General features: G+C 47.2%; 1 protein-coding gene across 1 annotated transcript in view; it reads left to right on the top strand.

Annotated features, from left to right (window-relative positions):
• Positions 1 to 18,701, top strand: part of NEK5 (NIMA related kinase 5) — a 48,829-nt gene that overhangs the window by 692 nt on the left and 29,436 nt on the right. Inside the window, 6 exon segments of the mRNA XM_045839211.1 lie at positions 893 to 1,031; positions 7,813 to 7,909; positions 13,039 to 13,136; positions 14,956 to 15,039; positions 15,131 to 15,201; positions 16,375 to 16,461. Of these exon segments, the coding sequence (XP_045695167.1) occupies positions 915 to 1,031; positions 7,813 to 7,909; positions 13,039 to 13,136; positions 14,956 to 15,039; positions 15,131 to 15,201; positions 16,375 to 16,461 (554 nt within the window). The 5' untranslated portion in view covers positions 893 to 914.

Here is an 18,701-nt window from a genome sequence, read left to right as displayed (position 1 = left end):
GTGCCCAGTTCTCGGTAAAGTTCGGAACAAAACAAAGCGCAAAGCGCGGGCCAGGCGGCTCAGCCTCCCGATACGCCAAGGTTCCGGGCCCCATTCCCCGTCAGGGCGCTTACGGGAATCAACCAATGAGTGCATGAGTAGGCGAACTAAACCCTTTCTCTCTCTCTCCTTAAAGTCAATAAGTAAAAAAAAAAAAAAAATTAAAAATTTAAGTGTAATCAAGCCTCGATTTACGTGTAGTTGCATCCCTCTAAAATTCTTAATTACAGCTATGTTAAAAAAATACCTTTTCTTTAGATGTAAAATAGAGTTGGGCTCTAGCTGCAGATAGACAGATTTTTTTCCACGGACAGGAACGTGTGGAAGGCTTCCTCATGTTGTAGGACCGCGGGATAACCCTTTATGATGCGGACCATCCCCCTGGCATCGCGGAATCTTAGTCTCCCGTGTCCCCCACCCTCTTTCTTCTAAATGCCACAGCGTCTCTCCATCTCTGCAAAGAGCGGGGAGTGGGGGGTGGGGAGGGGAAAGCCCTCCAAAATTACCAAATGTCCCCTAGGGGGCAGTACTTCCCCACCGAGAAAGGTTGGGCTGTAAAACTGCACTGGGCAGAAAGACATTCCTGCTTTATGGAGGTGGCAGTGCCAAAGATCACACCACGGTGTGCCAAAGCTCAGCTGCCACCCAGGTCTGATCTCCAGCCCACCGGGCAGCTCTGTCTCCCTTTGGTCGTCACCTGCGGCCACCGGGAGACTTATTTGACTATGTACTGGGTGAGGTTGGAAAGAAAGTTTTAGCAAACTGGGTTCTTTCACATTTGAGTGATCAGTTTTCCGACTTTGTTAACGCTTGTGAAAAGCGTGCAAAAGCATTCCATTTCTCTCAATGTCAGGACCCCGCGTGTGCTGGAGGCCATGGATAAATACGACGTGATTAAAGTCGTCGGGGAAGGCGCCTTTGGGAAAGCGTACTTGGCCAGAGGGAGACTGGACAGCAAGCCCTGTGTCATCAAAGAGATCAACTGTGCACAGGTATGATTAAGAGGCGCAAATTCCTGTTCACACGCAGTGCTGTACTCAGCTGGCTTTTAATCCAGTACGAAAAAGGAAACACATTTTTTGTTGTAATGTTTTTATTGTTGTTCAATTGCAGTTGTTCTTGTTTTCCCCCCATTACTCTCCCCTGCCCTACCCACCCCCAACCTCCCACGATGTTTGTTGTTCTGTTTTTCAAAGTATTAATGCGTTGACTCTTGTTCACTCAACCTCCTAAATCCATTATCCAAATGGCAACCCGTGATCTTATTGGAGGGGGAAAAAAGATGAAAGAAGAAGAAGGAAAGAGTTTGTATCACCCCGGCTCCTATGATACTCGCTATGAGACACACTCCTGTCTGCAGCTGACTTTTCTGTGTTGCCCTGGGGTGATGCACTTTCTCTGTCTTATCTCTTTTATTATTATTATTATTGTTGTTGTTGTTGTTGTTGTTGTTGTTATTGCTTTATTCTTGTTGTTTACACTACCACAGATGTCCCATCCCCCCCTTGCCCATTTCTGTGTCCCCCTCCGCGCCCTTGGGTTATCCTATGTTCTTTGGCTAATCCCTTTACCTTTTTCATCCCTTCCCCCTCTCCCACCTCCCCACTCGCAGCTGCCAGTCTGTTCCGTGTTTCCGTGCCTCTGTTCTGTTTGCTCATCCATGTATTTTGTTCATTAGATTCCATGTATAAGTGAGATCATATGGTATTTGTCTTTCACCAACTGGCTTATTTCCCTTAGCATAATGTTTTCCAGACCCATCCATGCTGTCACGAAAGGTAAGATTTCCTGCTCTTTTGTGGCCAAGTAGTAGTAGTCCGTTGTGTAAATGTACCCCGGCTTTTTTATCCACTCGTCTACTGAGGGGTGCTTAGAACGTTCCCAGGTGGTGGCTATTGTAAATAACACTGCAATGAACATAGGGGTGCTTATGTTCTTTAGAATTGGCGTTTTAGGGTTCTTAGGATATATTCACAGAAGTAGGATGGCTGGGTCAGAAGGCAGTTCCATTTTAGTTTTTTGAGGTAACTCCACACTGCTTTTCGCAGTGGCTGCCCCAGCCTGCATTCCCACCAACAGTGCACAAGGGTTCCCCTTCTCCACGTCCTCGCCAGCACTTGTCGTTTGCTGATTTATTGATGACAGCCATTCGGACAGGTGTGAGGGGATATCTCCTTGTGGTTTTAATTCACATCTCTCTGATGATTAGTGACATTGAGCATTTTTTCATGTCTGTGGGCCATTTGTATGTCTTCTTTGGAAAAGTATCTCATCAGGTCCTTTGTCCATTTGTTAGTTGGATTATTTGTCTTCCTGGTGTTGAGTTATATAAGTTCTGTATATATTTTAGAAATTAATCCCTTACCAGATGTATCATTGGCAAATATGTTCTCCCGTACAGTGGCTTCTGTTTTCATTTTGTCGATGGTTTCTTTTGTTGTGCAGAAGCTTTTTAGTTTGATGTGGTCCCATTTGTTTATTTTTCCTTTGGGTTCCTTGCCCAAAAGGAAGATGTATTGGCAAAAACATTGCTGCAAGAGATGGCTGAGATTTTACTGCCTATGCTTTCTTCTAGGATTTTTACGGTTTTGCAGTTTACATTTAAGTCCCTTATCCATTTTGAACATATTCTTGTGTATGGTATAAGTTGGTGGTACAGTTCGTTCGTTCATTCGTTCGTTCCTTCCTTTCTTCCTTCCTTCCCTCCTCCCTTCCTTCCTTTTGTTTAACAGGTAGCCACTAGTCACATGTAGCTATGGGAACACTTGAAATATGGTTAATGTGACTGGGGAAAGGAATGTTTGCGGGTTCATTTTTTAATAACATTTATCATTACTTGGAGTTACTTTGCTCACTTCTTTCTTCACTTGCCTGTCTGTCTCCCTCAGCGTACCTGTAACAGAGTGAAATGCTAGCTCTGTCTGCATTCTAGCCTGTGCATCTCCCATGGCCTTCAGCTAACAGCTCCTTCTGTAGGTATTAGCTGGAGGGATCCTGCTGGAGGCTTGAGTTTTTGCAAAAACAGCCCCTGGTCAGAAGGTGCCGAGGGCCCTCACCCACCTCTCACCTTGCCCCTCCCCTCTTGCCTTGACATAAAAGAAGCCGGAAGTCTAGGTTCTCTTAAGGTGGATTTGTAGAAGCCCTAGGCAACCCCATCTTCTCAAGCCAAGCCTTCACAATCCATAAACTTACTCCAAACTATGACATTTTTAAATATTGGCTTTTTTCTTTTTGTAGCATCAGGCACAGGAAACTTGTACCTGTAACACTCAGAGCACCTGGCACATGATAGGTGCTCAAAAATATGTATTGAATGCATTGAATAAATGAAGGAAAATCATGTATTCTTCTTAGTCCAATCATTTTGTAGAATAATTAAGTACATTTCATTAAAAAGGAATCATTTTTGGTAAATTCCCCTCGGTCCGTGTTTATGTCACCCTCCTTAGCGATGTGTTCATCTCAAAATATATGGAGACAGCAGTGTCCATTGTGTGCGAGAATTAATTTCAAGTCAAGTCTTGCTGGTTGCCTCCTAGAGGATTTATGAGTGCGAGCAGCAGGAGAAAATTTGTCCATAATGTGTGCAAAATGGAGCACTCGAGTTGCCCAGTGCAAACAATGCCACTGAATCGTACACCTAAAAATGGTTAACATGTCATAAAATTTGCTATATTTATTTTATTACAATTTTTAAAATTGCAAAGGAGGAGGAGGAGGAGGGAGAGCAGGAGGAGTGAGGAGAAGAAGGAAGGACTACCCAAATTTACGTTAAAGCTCAAGGCACGGATGGTCGGCTCCCAACGGAACACTTTGTTTGCCAGTGTAGATCCCTTTTCATGGTCTGCGGCTGCTTCTGCCGAGGTCCTCCGGTCCCGGTGTCCTGCTGTGCTTCCTTCTGTGATATTCCTCCGCGCACTCTGTTTGGTGGGTGTGACGTCACTTCCTCGGACCTGTCTGTCTGCCCCCCCCCACCCCCCCCCGCTCTGTGTGTCCTTCACCAGCTCTCCTCTCTGTCTGGACTCTGTGTGACCACCGCACTTCAGTTTACCACTGAGCAGATCGCTCTGAACACTCTCCCCCGGCCCTGTTACCTTCCAGCGCCCCAGCCCTGCGTGTCCTCTGCCAGCGAGCTATCCAGGAGTGTCTCCCGTAGTAATCTATGGTAGCATAGCACGCAGCCTCAGAGTGGGTGGCTCAAACAATGAGCTTTTTATGCTTATGCAAATAATATAACTCATCATTTTAAAAACATAATATCTGATATATGCTCCACATTGAATTTCTGACAGTGCAGAAAAAATGACAGAGGGGAAAGCCCGCCACCCAGCAATACTCACAGTGTCTGTGCATCAAGAGTTCAGGGTGAGGCTCATCCAGGACCATCTTGGGAGGGATCACAGTCACACCCCAAACAAAGCAGAAACTCCTTACCTTTCTGAGCCGGCCCGCCTCCCCTGCCGTGTGCTGCGCCGTGTTAATGACACCAGCATCCTCCTGCCATCCAGGCTCAAGACCTGGGGTCATCTGTGAAATTTCCTGCTAAACACCGTTGACTCTGTCTCCTCCTTGACTTGCTTCCTTCCTTTGGCTCACGCCCTGGGTTCCTTTGGTGCTTCGGCAGCTTCCTCCAGGCTGCAGCTCTCCTGCAGTGCAGTTTTTGTGATGCTCCAGCTACGTCCCCGACCCGCCACCGGGGCAGAAACTATAAAGGAAAAGAGGCTCAGCTTGACTGCATAAAGATATGAAACCAGCCCTGGCTGGCGTAGACCAGTGGATTGAGCTCGGGCTGCGAACCAAAGTGTCGCAGGTTCGATTCCCAGCCAGGGTACATGCCTGGGTTGCAGGCCATAACCCCCAGCAACTGCACATTGATGTTTCTCTCTCTCTCTCTCTCTCTCTCTCTATCTCCCTCCCTTCCCTCTCTAAAAATAAATAAATAAAATCTTAAAAAAAAAGATATGAAACTTCTGTGAGACAAAAAAGAAATACCATGTATAAATTGAAAGAAAATTCACAAAATGTCAAAAATACTTGCAAGTATTGACCAAAGGGTGCTAGCTCTTTATAAATAAAAGAAAACCCATAACTGAAGAAATCATTATGCAAGAATTTCAAACCCATTCGTAAAGTAATTAATGTAAGTAAATCAGTCAATATCACTTTTTGTTTACACGATTGGGAGGACTAAAAAGAAAGTAAAAGTAGGGGGAAGCAGGTGGGGAGGTAAATTGGTACCATCTGGAGCGGAATTTATCCAGATGCGTCAAAGCCTTGGAAGGAACCATTCCCTGTCTGCATTACTGACCAGGAGTAGTATCCACACTGTGTTGTAGAGGTGAAAAAAATCAGGCCACACCACAATGTACGTGTGTGTGTGTGTGTGTGTGTGTACTGTGAACACACACACACACACACACACACACAACGTTAGCAGCGGTTATTGCTGAGTGGTGGGCTTTCCCCTCCACCGTCAGAAATTCTTTCTGCACTGTCAGAAATTCAATGTGGAGCATATATCAGGTATTATGTTTTTAAAATGGTGAGTTGTATTATTTGTATAAGCATAAAAAGCGATCTTCATGTTGAAAAAGAAAATGAAAAAAGAACCGCCCCCCAACACACACATCCTAGAATCCAGTGGTTCTACTTTTGAGAGTTTATCCCAGAGAAATACCCAGAAATGTATAGACAGTTAGAAAATACCCACAGACACAAAAAGAAAAAAAAGATGTACTATTTTTGCCTACATGGAATTTGGGATTATTAGTAACCTTTTGCCAGGGACTTTTATATTGTTTCACTCTTCCGATTAGTTGTTTTTTTTTTTTTTAAATCACCCAGTCCAACTTTCGTTTCTAAGCAGAAGCTGCACCATGAGAGAGGTCGAGCAGCTGCTGAAGGCCACACAGCTGGTGAGGCCCGCGGTCCAGACTCCGACACGTGAACTTACTCCAGGTCCTTTCCGTTGTGCCAGGAAGATTCGTGCTCGTCTGCTGCTTTTGCTCGTCTTTCTTTTCTTTTTAATTGCTGTTCTGTTACAGTTGTCCCAATTTCCCCCTTTTGCCCTCCTCCGCCCAGCACCCCCCCCCACTCCCACAGGCCATCCCCACACCGTTGTCCACGTCCGTGGGTCATCCATACCTGTTCTTTGACTGGTCCCTTCCCCTCCTGCCCACCCTTACCCCCCTTCCCCAGATTCGTTTTGACGCCCACTCTGACTTGTTCCAGATTCCATCCCTAACCTGCGCTTCACGTACCAGTCTGTTTTGTTCACATGCAAATCCTTCTGGCTTCTGCGCTTCTCCGTGGGGCGCCTCCTTCCGAGAAGGTGGGGGATGGCCTGCCCGCCTCCAGCCATCAAGGTCCCACTTGGTCAAGGCCGAGCTCAGAACACTGACCTCTCTTCCTCTGCAAACGCCAGAGATTTTTATGGGCACCACCGCTGTGGTACCGACTGCTCTCTGCCTCGGGGGGCTTTGGCCGTTCATCCTGTGTCCTCTCCCCTTCTTAACTTGTGTTTCCTGTGCAGGCGGAATCCGTGTCTGTCTGCCCTGATACTCCACATGGCACCGAATAATGCTTTGCCTCAGCAGGTGTTCAGCCAGCTCCTGCTGCATAAATGATGCAGCGGATAGCTGGTTTCGGCGCTGTCGTCAAGCTAGTGCGTCCTTAAGAAGCGGAAAGCCATTTTTTCCCCATGCAAAGCATCTCATAGGTTGTCAGATGAGAGTTGTTAGAATTATCTAAATATCACTTATGAAAAATCAATATACCACCCCAGGTGATTCTGTGAAATAAAATCACACATTGACAATAAGGCTTGCAGTCCAAGAATACCTCCCATCAGTAGCACAAGTAGCGCATTAAGATGAGAGAGGTATTGTTGAGACATCCAGACCCAAGTAACTTTGGCCAGACTGACCGCAGTCTTTCAGCAAGTGCGATGAATGTAGCACAGCCACCGACGACGCAGGTTTCGGAGCCGCCTCCCGGGCTCCCACCAGGCTCCGGTCTAGCGCCCGCGGCGAGGTGGCCTCGTGCCCGCCACCCCATTCACATGCAGGTGCACCGTACGTACATCACGCCCGAAACGATTTTCCTTCGTGATGACACTTGTTCCCAAATTTGTATTGGCCAAATGGGACTCCGGTGATGACAACGTTTAACAATTAAAGAAAATTCTTGGAAGTATATCCTCATGTGTTTACTTGCATTTTTACTCACCCCTTCCCATTTAAATTTTGTCATTATTTTTTGCCTCTTTTGTGTGTATTTGTGTGTATCCCTTAATTTACTCTTGTGATTATACCTGATGTTTCTACTTTTGTCTTTTAACCATTGTAGTAATGTCAGTGTTGGCCGATCCGCTGCTTTTATTGTGCGTTTGCCTTTGTCACTGGGGATTTTTTTTCTTTGTGATTTTTTTTAAATCACAGTTTCTTGTTTGTAAAGAAGACCCTTTAGCATTTATTGTAATACTGGCTTGGTGGTGAAGAACCCCGTCAGCTTTTTCTTGTCCAACTGAACTTTCAATACAGCAAAACTTCACCAGAAATATTTTTTTTAATGATTTTCCATGACAAACCACTGATTAGATCCAGGGCACTTGGCTAATTCTAGAAATTTCGTTTCCTGAGGTTGAGAGGTCGGTTTCAGAAGTGCTGTTCGAAGCCAATGAAACCCGGGAGAACTTCAGGTAGGAGCAGGCAGGAAGCATGTTGCTGAAGCAAGTCATCCTTACAGACTGTTCTGTCTCTTACTGTGATTTAGATGCCGGTCCGAGAAAAAGAAGCTTCCAGGAAAGAAGTCATCCTTCTGGCAAAGATGAAACATCCCAACATTGTATCCTTCTTCAGTTCATTTCAAGGTTGGACTTTCTAGCGTTCTTAAAACTATTTTAATAAAGTATTGGCATGCAGAATTCCATAAAAGGCGTGTTCCTGAGAACTGTGCGTAGTTTTTGTGAATGGGCTCATTTTCCCATTTATTTAAATCGCCATCTGAGAGGTAATCTTTTACTTCTGCCCTAGTGAACTTTTGCAGACAGCTTCCCTAAGCTTTTCTTTCCATCTCTCGTTCATTCTTACTCCCTCGGCTAGTTGATAATTGGTGTATGAGCTTTGCCGCAGTAACGGCACCCACATTTCTGCGGCTACAACAATATGCATCAGTTTCTCGTTCGTTCCATGTCGGCAGTGGGTGGTCTGGGGTCTTAAGTCTGGGGTCCAGGCTGAAGGGGCAGCCCAGACGTGGAGCACACTGTTCTTTTGGGCGAGGGAAAAGAGCAGGAAACTAACCAGTGCTCAGCACACCGCCAGCCTCCGCCGTGCCGGGGTGCGGCCTGGCCCTCCTTTTCCCTGTGGACTCCCATGCCTGTCGCAGAGCAGCTGTGCAGCCAACCTTGGTAATGGAGTAGGAGGGGGAGCAATGGTGGTGGGTTCTGCCCGCATGACGCCCCCAAGCCCGCAGCAACAGGTGGGGCTGTCTGGTCCTCTTACAGAGAGGCAGGTGATAGCCGTGCACCATGGCCAAGCCAATGGCAGAACCAGAGGGGAAAACTGTAAGGAAGCAATCCCTGCATCTGCACACCTAAACACGAGACCTATCCTGTCCCTACCCATCACCCTACTCCAAAGGTAGGCACGAAACAGAACAGGCGATCCAATAAACATGAGAAGAGATCATTCAGTCACCCAACAAACCTTTATCCAGTGCTTACTACATGCCAGGCATTGCTCTAGGTGTCAAGGGTAGAGCAGTGAGCCAAACAGGGGAACATGCCTGTCCTCATAAAGCCTGTGTCCTAGTGGGAAGAGACAGACGACAGACAGACACATCAGGTGCGTCAGGTGTTTACAGGCTATGGATGCCCAAGTTCACTGGGGGCGGGGTGGGTGGGGGGTGCAGTCCCAGCTCAGCCCTCAGCACAGAGGCGCCCAAAGGCACAGGCTGTAAGTGTTCAAGAGCAAGAGTGTCACCCAGGAATCTTCAAGCACCACCAGGGGCTGAAGATCAGTAAACCAAGAAACCTACACTGCATTTTGAGCCTTTCCACTGTGCTGGGCACTGTGTTTCTTATCAAAGCAAGCCACTGCTTTCAAAATGGTTCTCTGTGTGCAGCCACTGGGCACTCAGAGGGTTTCTGAGAACCTTCTGGGGTCTTCCTGGGAGCTGAGCAGACACAGACTGTGAAGGAATTCACAAAGAGGAGAAAGTGTAGAGAGTGCAGTTTTTATTCGCTCTCTGAGAAAGGAGAGGAGCATGGTGTGGGGAGACACACCAGCATCCAAAGGGTGGGGGCTTTGAGCTTTTGTTGGGTTAGGGTGGGATTACAAAGGGGTGGAGATTACCGTGGTGGTGCCGCCCCGGGCAGTTGGGGCGCAGGTAACTCACAGTTTGTTGGGATGTCACCGTCTGCCTGTGGGTGTCGGGAGCGGTTAGTTCTCCTGCTTTCCAGTCATCTGCAGTCCTGGGGACAGGAGCTCGGAAGAGTCACATGGCGGTCACGTTTACCAAGGTCCCAGGCCTGCTGGGCAAATGGTGCCACAATAACCAGTGGGGCTGGCCTTTTCCCTTCACCCAGGAACAGGGGATTCCCCCCCCCCCACCCCGCCCCACGTTGGGTCCAAAGCTTTTAGGGGCAGCCCCTCGCTCTAGTGCCTGCATTCCTCTTCGCTGAGTCCTACCACCACTGCCCTAAGACCGTCTTTGTTTTCCTCATTATTTCAGCTGCCACTGGGACTCCTCCCTCCGGCCACCTCCCCCTCATCCCAGGCAATCTCTGAGATCCCAGTTCAGGTGACAGCCCCCTTTCCTGGTCTGGCCTAGTGCTTTGTACCTGTATGTACTTGTCTGTGTACAACTGTTTATGTAAGCAATTACGAGCTGGAGTAATCTTTGTCTCCCTTTCAGAGGACACTTACTGGATTCTTTTGCCCACCACTTGAGCCTCAGCATCTAGCACATAGTAGGTGCTCACTACATGTTTGCGGAAGGAGTCCATGGACTGGACCCCCTTTAACAGATTGGAGTGTGTCTTTTTACCATGCAAAATGGATATTTGAAAACAGCATTTCCAAGCCCTGGCTGGCATAGCTCAGTGGATTGAGCGCAGGCTGCAAACCAAAGTGTCGCAGGTTCGATTCCCAGTCAGGGCACATGCCTGGGTTGCAGGCCATGACCCCCAGCAAGTGCACATTGATGTTTCTCTCTCTCTCGCTTCCTCCCTCCCTTCCCTCTCTAAAAATAAATAAATAAAATCTTAAAACAAAAAAAAAGAAAAAAACAGAAAACAGCATTTCCCTGGATAATACTCGTATAAAGTTAGAGGTCATTTTTACAGTGTCAGTAACCTCTGCCGCGTGTGCTTGTATTATAAGCTGAAATTGTCTTATAACGGCTCTTTTATTTTCTAAGTCAGAGAACCTCTGTGTGCAGAAAAACAAGAGCTATTGGGATGCCTCTGAGTTTGCCTGGGAGATGGTTGGGGCTGGAAACAGCAGCTGATCGGAGAGCCCCCGGCATTCTCCGAGCTCCTGCGCAAGCAGATAAGGCCTCCGCTGCCCTCGGAGAACACGCCCCCAAACAGATCCCTGGCTCTGGGTCATTACGTATTTGCCCGTGGAGAGGAGTCTGGAAGGCGTACAGCTTTGAAGCAACACGCAAAAAACAAGGAGGATGTGGGGAGATATCCCCAAGGCTGAATTAATTCCACCTAAATTCCTCCAGTAAATAGCTATCAAGCCCGTACCACGGGCCAGGCATGTCCTAGGTCGCGGGGATGTATCTCCGTGAACAAAAGAGGCAACAGTCCCTGCAGGGCTGTTTTCTGCCGCTGCACAATGACGACAGCCACACGTTTGGTGGCTGACGCCCGCTCCCACGGGCCACGGCCCACCTCCTCTGGGCAGGGAGTCCAGGCTTGGTGCGGCCGGAGCCCCTGCTCAGGGCCTCACGCAGTTGGCACCTGAGGCCCGGAGTTCTCTCCACGCTTGTTCAGGTGGTTGGCAGAGTTCGCTGACTTGCAGTTGGAGGGCTGAGGGGTCCGTGTTTTTGCCGGCTGTCGGCCACGGTGCGGTTCCGTGAGCCTGGAGGCCTGTTCTCCCTCCTTCCCCGTGGCCCTGTAGGAGGCCCTCTCCTGCCTGGAATCTCACACTTCCCGGGTCCCGGCCTCTACACCCAGATATAAATGGCTCCTGGGATTAAGTCAGCCCACCTGGATACTCTCCTTTGCTATTGACTCAAAATCAGCTCACTGGTAACTCTCATTGTATCAGCAAAAAACCCTTTGCTGACACAACATAATCCTGGGAGTGATACCCCAAAGTTACCTGTACAGGCCCTGTCCTCACGGGGAGGGGATGAGGTGAGGGGTGCACACGGGGGCCTTTTGCAACCTTCTAGCTCCGGCTGCAGAGTCTATGTTTTAGGGGGGAAGGAGGGGAGAGACAGGCCATGAGTGTACACACAACACACACAGTTTAGATCGTACGCTAGAAGGTGTGTTGTAAGTGCTGTGGGAAGACACAGGAGGGCGAGACAGGGGTGGAGGGGACAGTTTCAAACAGGGTGGTCGTCAGGGTGGGCCCTGTTGGGGAGGCGACATTTGAGCAGAGACTCGCGGAGTCCCTCCAAGGCTCACGGCGTCGCTGCAAAGGCACGAGGCAAGAGCGCGTCGAGAGCCCTCTGACTGGAACAGGGAATGTTGTCTTTCCCACGGGCCACCCTCCTTCATGCTTCCAGCTTCTTTTCTGTAGAGTGGAGTGAGAACTTACGGAGACTCTGCATGATCCTTTTAAAAAGCCTGCTGGGTGGTTTTCCCATCCCACGTGGAAGTCAGTGACTTTCTGGCTCTTCCCTTGTACCGACTCCTCCAAAGCATTCGGTGTAGTTTGGGTAGAAATAATCGCATCTTTCTTTTTCCATTCATGTTTCATCGGTTGTGTGATAATTACGATAACGCGCATAACTGGCGTGCACTGACCTGGGGGCGGGCACAGCGACCTCAGTGAGAATCCGTGGGAGCCGAGGGGCCGGGCACACGGCATCTGCCTCAGAACCCCCCCTGGTAACTGCTGGGGTGGGCGGAGGCTGCAGGGCGTGCCCCTCCCTCTAGCGAGCAGGCCCGGCAGAGGGCGGCTGGAAGAGTGGTTATTCTCAACAACCTGGTTGAATGTGTCATATTAGTAAAAGTTTGTACCCAAGTTCAGAACGGGTCCGTTTACCCTTCCAGGGGTGCTGGGGGAGACGCACAGCTGCTCTTCCGCTGTGGGCTTCTCGTGTCCTGCTGGAATGTACGCAAGATTTACAGAGCCGTCATAAGCTGGGAGCTAGCTCTAAACATCTGACCTGGCTTCACTCAGTTACATTGTTGCAACAATCCTAAGAGGAGTTTCTATGGTATTATATTCATTTCATAGATGAGGCATGAGGCACAGAGACATTAAAATAAGTTGCTTACAGTCACAGAGTTAAGAAATGTAGGTGGTGAAGCGAGATTAGAACCCACTCTATCCCGATTCTACAGGCAGAGAATTTAAATATGTGTGAGTATGAAATATATATGTATATACATATATACAGTACATTTTTCTATAATATTCTGCATCTTCTAGAACTTGAAAGACAAATGATTAGATTTTAAATATATATGTATGAAATATATATATGCATATATATACTACATTTTTTCTGTAATATTCTGCATCTTCTAGAACTTGAAAGACAAATGATTGTATTTTAAATACACATAAGCATTAAATATCTGTGTATATACATATATATGCTACATTTTTCTGTAATATTCTGCATCTTCTAGAACTTGAAAGACAAATGATTAGATTTTAAATATATATATATGAAATATATATGTATGTACATATATACAGTACATTTTTCTGTAATGTTCTCCATCTTCTCAAACTGGAAAGACAGACAAATGGTTAGTAAGCGCCTGCGATGCCTCCAGCACCGCAAGAACGGCACCTTGTCTTTCAGAGAGTGACAGGCTGTTCATCGTGATGGAGTACTGCGATGGAGGGGACCTCATGAAAAGGATCAGCAGACAGCAGGGAGTGCTGTTTAGTGAAGACCAGGTAAACAGACACTCCCGATCGGCCTTTTCATTTCCTGCAGGGTGATTCAGGTCATCACGCCGTGCGGCACGCACTGTGTTTAGGTGCAGCCTGGTTTCTGGTAAAGAATCCAAACCCCAAAACGGCGATCGGTACTCTTCGCGGATTTCGTCTGCAACGCGTTTGCACTTGAACGTCAGTGGAATCTCTTTTAGAGGGTGAAGTTTGCTTGAGGAGAGAGAATGTCTTACTTGTACACAGTCTCATGTAGGGTGCCCCTGAGATACATTTTCATGGCTTAAAAAAAAAATCTGAATGCGGATGTTCCCTGGCCATTTAAAATAGCTACAGGTGCGCTCTTCTTCCTCTGAGTATTTGGTGCCCTGCGTTAGAACACAGGGGAAGGATAGGAGTTCTTCTTAGTGGTGACTCTTTAGTTCCATTGGTTGCAAAGAGAAAGGAGCCAAAAGGTGGGGAATAATGGCCTCAAGTCCCATTTCCTCTTTGCACAAACACTTTTTTCCCCTGTACTCTGAGCTTCCTTCGGACACGTCGTGGAGGGAGACAGGTGTGTGTGCATGGAGAGGAATCGGAAGCAGGGCTCGTGGGGTTGGTGGGAAACGGTGCCTGCCTTGAGCAGTGCCCGGGAATGGCCCGGTGTCTTCAGGCTGCTTGTTTCTTTCTCATCTTCTAGCATTGAGAGCAGCGTGCCCATGTGACTTCCTCCTGGAGTTAACCTGGCACGTGTAGAATGTAGAAATGATTGAAGAGTCAATATCTCTACCCTCTGTTAACTCAATCTAGCATTTTTCCTATGCTCATTTCAATGGTATACGAAATGCCATATTTGTGGAAATGCTGTTTCCCATCCAGGTATGATTTTGCCATATTTTATTAAAAAATATTTTTCTCTATACAATTTTGAATTACATTTCCCTTTGCTGGGTGAGAACTAAAATTACAGCTGAACCGTAGTATCTGGGATATAGCTTTTTTTCCTGTTGTTTTCCTCTTTCTGTATACTTCGTCAGACAAAGAACAAATGAAATTTTTAGAATAGTTCAAATAAATCTCTGTAGGCATAGAACACATTTTACCAAAGAGAGTCATGTCCATCTAAGGTAAGTCATACCATAACTAAGAAAATGAAGCTTTAGCCCTGGCTGGTGTGGCTGAGTGGGTTGAACACCAACCTGGGAACCAAAGGGTCGCCAGTTCAATTCCCAGTCAGAGCACATGCCTGGGTTGTAGGCCAGGTCCCCAGTAGGAGGCGCATGAGAGGCAACCACATATTGATGTTTCTCTCCCTCTCTTTCTCCCTCCCTTCCTCCCTCTCTCTAAAAGTAAATAAATAAAATCTTTTTAAAAAGATTTTTTTAAAAGAAAAGAAAATTAAGCATTAAAAAATTAAAAGTAACTTTTTATGTTTTATACACATACAGGTATTTCACTAAAAATTTGATAACCTCCCATACTGCCCATTCCTTCTTTCTCTGCCCTGGCCTCTTCCTTCCACTGAAGGAAAATCATGGTTATCAGGAATCAGGGCTGCTTGTCCCCCGTCCTGATGCAGGCAGCCGCCTGGTATTAGGAGAGAAGGAAATGGCGGGTTGCCTCCCTCTCTCTCCTGCTTTCATTTGTCTCTGATGTTCGTGGAGTTCACTCTGACACCAACACATGCGGCTTGCTTGTAAACACGCCTGCATCTTGCTAGGTGATACACCGATGGGCTTCGTTCAGATAAACGCACAAACGTAGATATGCCGCTTCCTGCTTTTGGTACATTTATCGTTCAGTGACACCAGACGCTCACAGGTCCCGTCTTGTGTCCCCCGGGCAGATTCTGAGCTGGTTCGTGCAGATTTCTCTGGGGCTGAAGCACATTCACGACAGGAAGGTCCTACACCGGGACGTAAAGACGCAGGTAACAGCAGCTCGGAGAGAGGACAGGGGCAGGGCTGACCTTTCATTCTCTTGAGATCTCACGAGCAACCTGGCATTTTCTCCACGCACAGAACATCTTCCTCAGCAAGAATGGGACGGTCGCAAAGCTTGGGGACTTCGGTATAGCCAGAGTCCTGAACAAGTAAGTACTTCAGAAAATTATTATTTTTTATTTATAGCAACCAAATATATATATATATGTATTTAATTAGCATAAGCAGATAAAGATATTAAAAGCTTGCTTTCCAAATATTTTTTGATAACTGTTTATATAAACCCATTAAATCATTCAGATGAAAAATAAATCATGCAGACGGTACTTTATCTGAGATGAAAATTCCCACCATAAATCTTGGCACAATGGAATGGTTGTGGCAGTGTTTTATAGTATGATCTAAACTTATCAAATGAGGGTGGGCGGGGCAGGGGAGAGCAATGGGGGGAAATTGGGACAATTGTATTGAACAGCACTAAAAAAAACTTAAAAAGTATACTAATCAAATGAGGTGTGACTTTAATGTACCTAAAGCCATTGGGAATTTAGTGAGACAGCCAAGTTCACACATGCTGCGGAGAATATGTAGGTGCGACTGTTTTAGAAGACAGTTTGGTGGAACAGATTTTTAAATGTTGCATTTCTGGTATTTTGTTCTAAGGAGATAAAGTGAAATGTGGAATAATTTTTAAATGCCTAACCAGTGGGGAATTGTTAAATGTAATAGAGCTTGCCCTAGCCAGTACCTGAATGCCATATAGCCATTAACATTTATGACTTTGAAGACTTCTTAATGAAGTGAGGAAATATTTGTTACATCAGGTTAAAAAAAAAAGTGGAATTCTGAATTTTAAATACACTGTGATCCCAGTATTGTGAGAAATATGCATGGAAAAAGGTAGAGAGGACATATATCAGAATTTTAACAAAAAGACTCTGGATAATTATTTTTCTTCTGTGTTCTCTTTCATATTTTCCAAATTTAAATCATGAGAGTGCATTTCTCTGCACTCTCAATTGGAAAGAGGGGACTCTTCCGGCGTCTGGGAAATTTTTGTAACATGACAAGCGTTCCTCTGTGTGGGGGCTTTAGGCCCTAAAATTTTTTTAATGTGTAGATTTTGGGGAGCTGAATTATAAGTATAAAAACCAACTGTTTTTATCACTCTATTATAAATGCACAATCTGTTTTTTATTTATTTTAATATGTGCGTCAAATTTCGTTATCTATTTTTATACTTTTTCTTGTGTGTCCATATCTTAAGCCCTTTTTTACTTGTAATAAACCACATTGCTTTACTATTTAATGGAATTTACCAGTTCCATGGAACTTGCCCAGACTTGTGTTGGAACCCCTTACTACCTGTCTCCGGAGATCTGCCAGAATAAACCCTACAACAACAAAACGTGAGTGGCTGGCTCTGGGTTTGAAAGTCTCGGAAGAATCGGACGGACTCTCTCCTGCGGTGCTTTGGTGATTTCATTTTCTTCCCATGTGAAATGAATACCCTAGTAACTGTCTCTGCCCCTTTGGTCTTCCCAGAAGCTTTGGAACTTACTCAGAAAGAGGCAGATTCTCTTTGTTTAAAGATACCCGGGAGGGACAGGATAGTGTTGAGAACTGCAGGCACTGTGACATCCGTCTTCGTGTCTCATGTCCAGACTGTGGCGGAGGAACAGACTTCCCTCCACCCTCACAACCCTTCTGGCCGGTCTGATAACCAAGTAGACGTTGGGATGGATTAGCAAGAGGAAATAACCAAATGTATTGCATAGATCTATATGGGAACCCCACACATGAGAGTGTCAGAGACCCCACAGGCAGGAGAGGCTCAGAGACCCAAAGAGAACATGGGTACAGAAGCCATTCAGAGCCAGGGACGAGGTAAGCTGTCTGTGGGATAAGACAAGGGTGGGCCTTTAGTGAATGGGAGTTTGCAGGCCCTACAGAGGGGTTAAAAGAAGTTACCTCTGGTAATGGGTTGTTATGGGCTAGGCCCCTAATTTAAGTTCTCCTGGGTACTTCAAGGGAGGGGCAGAAGTTTCTCTTGAGCCTGTAGCTAAAGTTGCCTTTAGCTTAAAGTAATCTGTGTGCCACTGAGCCACATCTTGGGGTGGCTCATTCCGAACCCCCACAATACCTTCTAAGCACTGTTTACTTCGTTGCAGAAAAGTGTCGTGGGTGGGCACCATAGAAGGCCCTGTGGTCTGGTGACAGAGCAGTGGATGCAGAGCGTGGAATCCTAGTTTCATGTAGGGGTTCAGAATGAGTCACCCCAAGTTGTGCTTCTAGGGTGTGTGCATTATTTTTGAGCTAAAGGCAGCCAAGACCCTGTGGGCTCCATAGAAACTTCTGCTCCCCACAATTATGAAGAATTTAAATTAGGGGCCTTGCCCATAGTAAGTTACCAGAGATGACCTTTTTGACCTATCTGTAGTGCAAAGCAAACTTCTGATTGCTCAAAATCTGTGCCTTTCATCCTGCAGTTGGCGCAGCGGAACATTCCGCGCCCCCAGGCAAGATGGCAGCAGGAGCGAGCATCACGCTGCGAGTGGGCAAGGCTCGCAAAAATAACTGGTTAAGGGAAAAGCCCTCCTGCCCCCCTTCCAGTCCTTGGCTCGGGGTGGGACCAGGGGAAGGCAGGTGTGCGTGCTGGAGAGGTCAAATGGTGGCAGGGGGAGGTGCCGAGTCAGAAAACCATGTCTGTTGAGCCTGGGGAAAAGAAGGAATTGGTTGGAGGGCCAGATGCTCCCGGAGCACGGGGAGCTTTGGGCTGAGGAAAAGCACCTGGCTTGGCCCACACGGGTAACTCATATAAACCCAGGGGAAGGAAGAGCCACTCTCTTGTCCCACCCTGCTAAGTACTGGCCGATGCATTTGCAGGAACGTGCGGCCCCGGCAGCCACGTGGCCAATGGCGGCACCGACCACACAGGCAGACTCCGGGAGGGAGCCTGAGGCCGGAGAGCCGCCCGCTTAGCCGCCTTAGGCTGCAAAGGGCAGACGAAGATGGAGTAGGAATTCCAGGCACTGCCCTGGGTTTTGGTCTTGCCGGGAACGGCCGGGTTTGGCCTGTATTTTGTGGACGAGATGAGCCTGCCGTGCTCCCGATCGGTGCAGCATTTGAATAAAGACCTCTTTCCTTTCCCCTCGACCGCTGCCTCTGGAGTTTGCCTGTGGGGTGGCAACGGGCAGCCGAACCCCGACTTTGGTTTGGTAACCCCGTGGCGTCCCTCCCCTCTGAAACCCCGAGGCACCTCACCCCATCCCTAGCTCAGAATGCCTCATCTTCTCTTTCCGCCTCTGAGCCTCTCGTGTACGTGGGGTTCCCGTGCGTACACATGCAGTTAAATTTGGTTACTTTCTCTTGTTCATCTGCCTGATGTAGATTTTTTTAAAGTATTTTTTAAAGATTTTATTTATTAGAGAGAGACATCAGTGTGCGGTTGCTGGGGGCTGTGGCCTGCAACCCAGGCATGTGCCCTGACTGGGAATCGAACCTGCGATGCTTTGGTTCATAGCCCGAGCTCAATCCACTGAGCTATGCCAGCCAGGGCTCAACCTGCCTGATGTAGATCTAATTATTGAGACCAGCCGAAAGAACCTGGGGGGCACAGGAGAGTACCCTCCTTCCCCACCCTTGGGGC

This window comes from Phyllostomus hastatus, unplaced genomic scaffold (assembly GCF_019186645.2).
Source record: "Phyllostomus hastatus isolate PE091 unplaced genomic scaffold, TTU_PhHast_1.1 phas_contig_29, whole genome shotgun sequence".
Classification (NCBI taxonomy): Eukaryota; Metazoa; Chordata; class Mammalia; order Chiroptera; family Phyllostomidae; genus Phyllostomus; species Phyllostomus hastatus.
The sequence above is the reverse complement of the archived record's forward strand: the minus strand, read 5'-3'. Positions and strand labels throughout refer to the sequence as shown.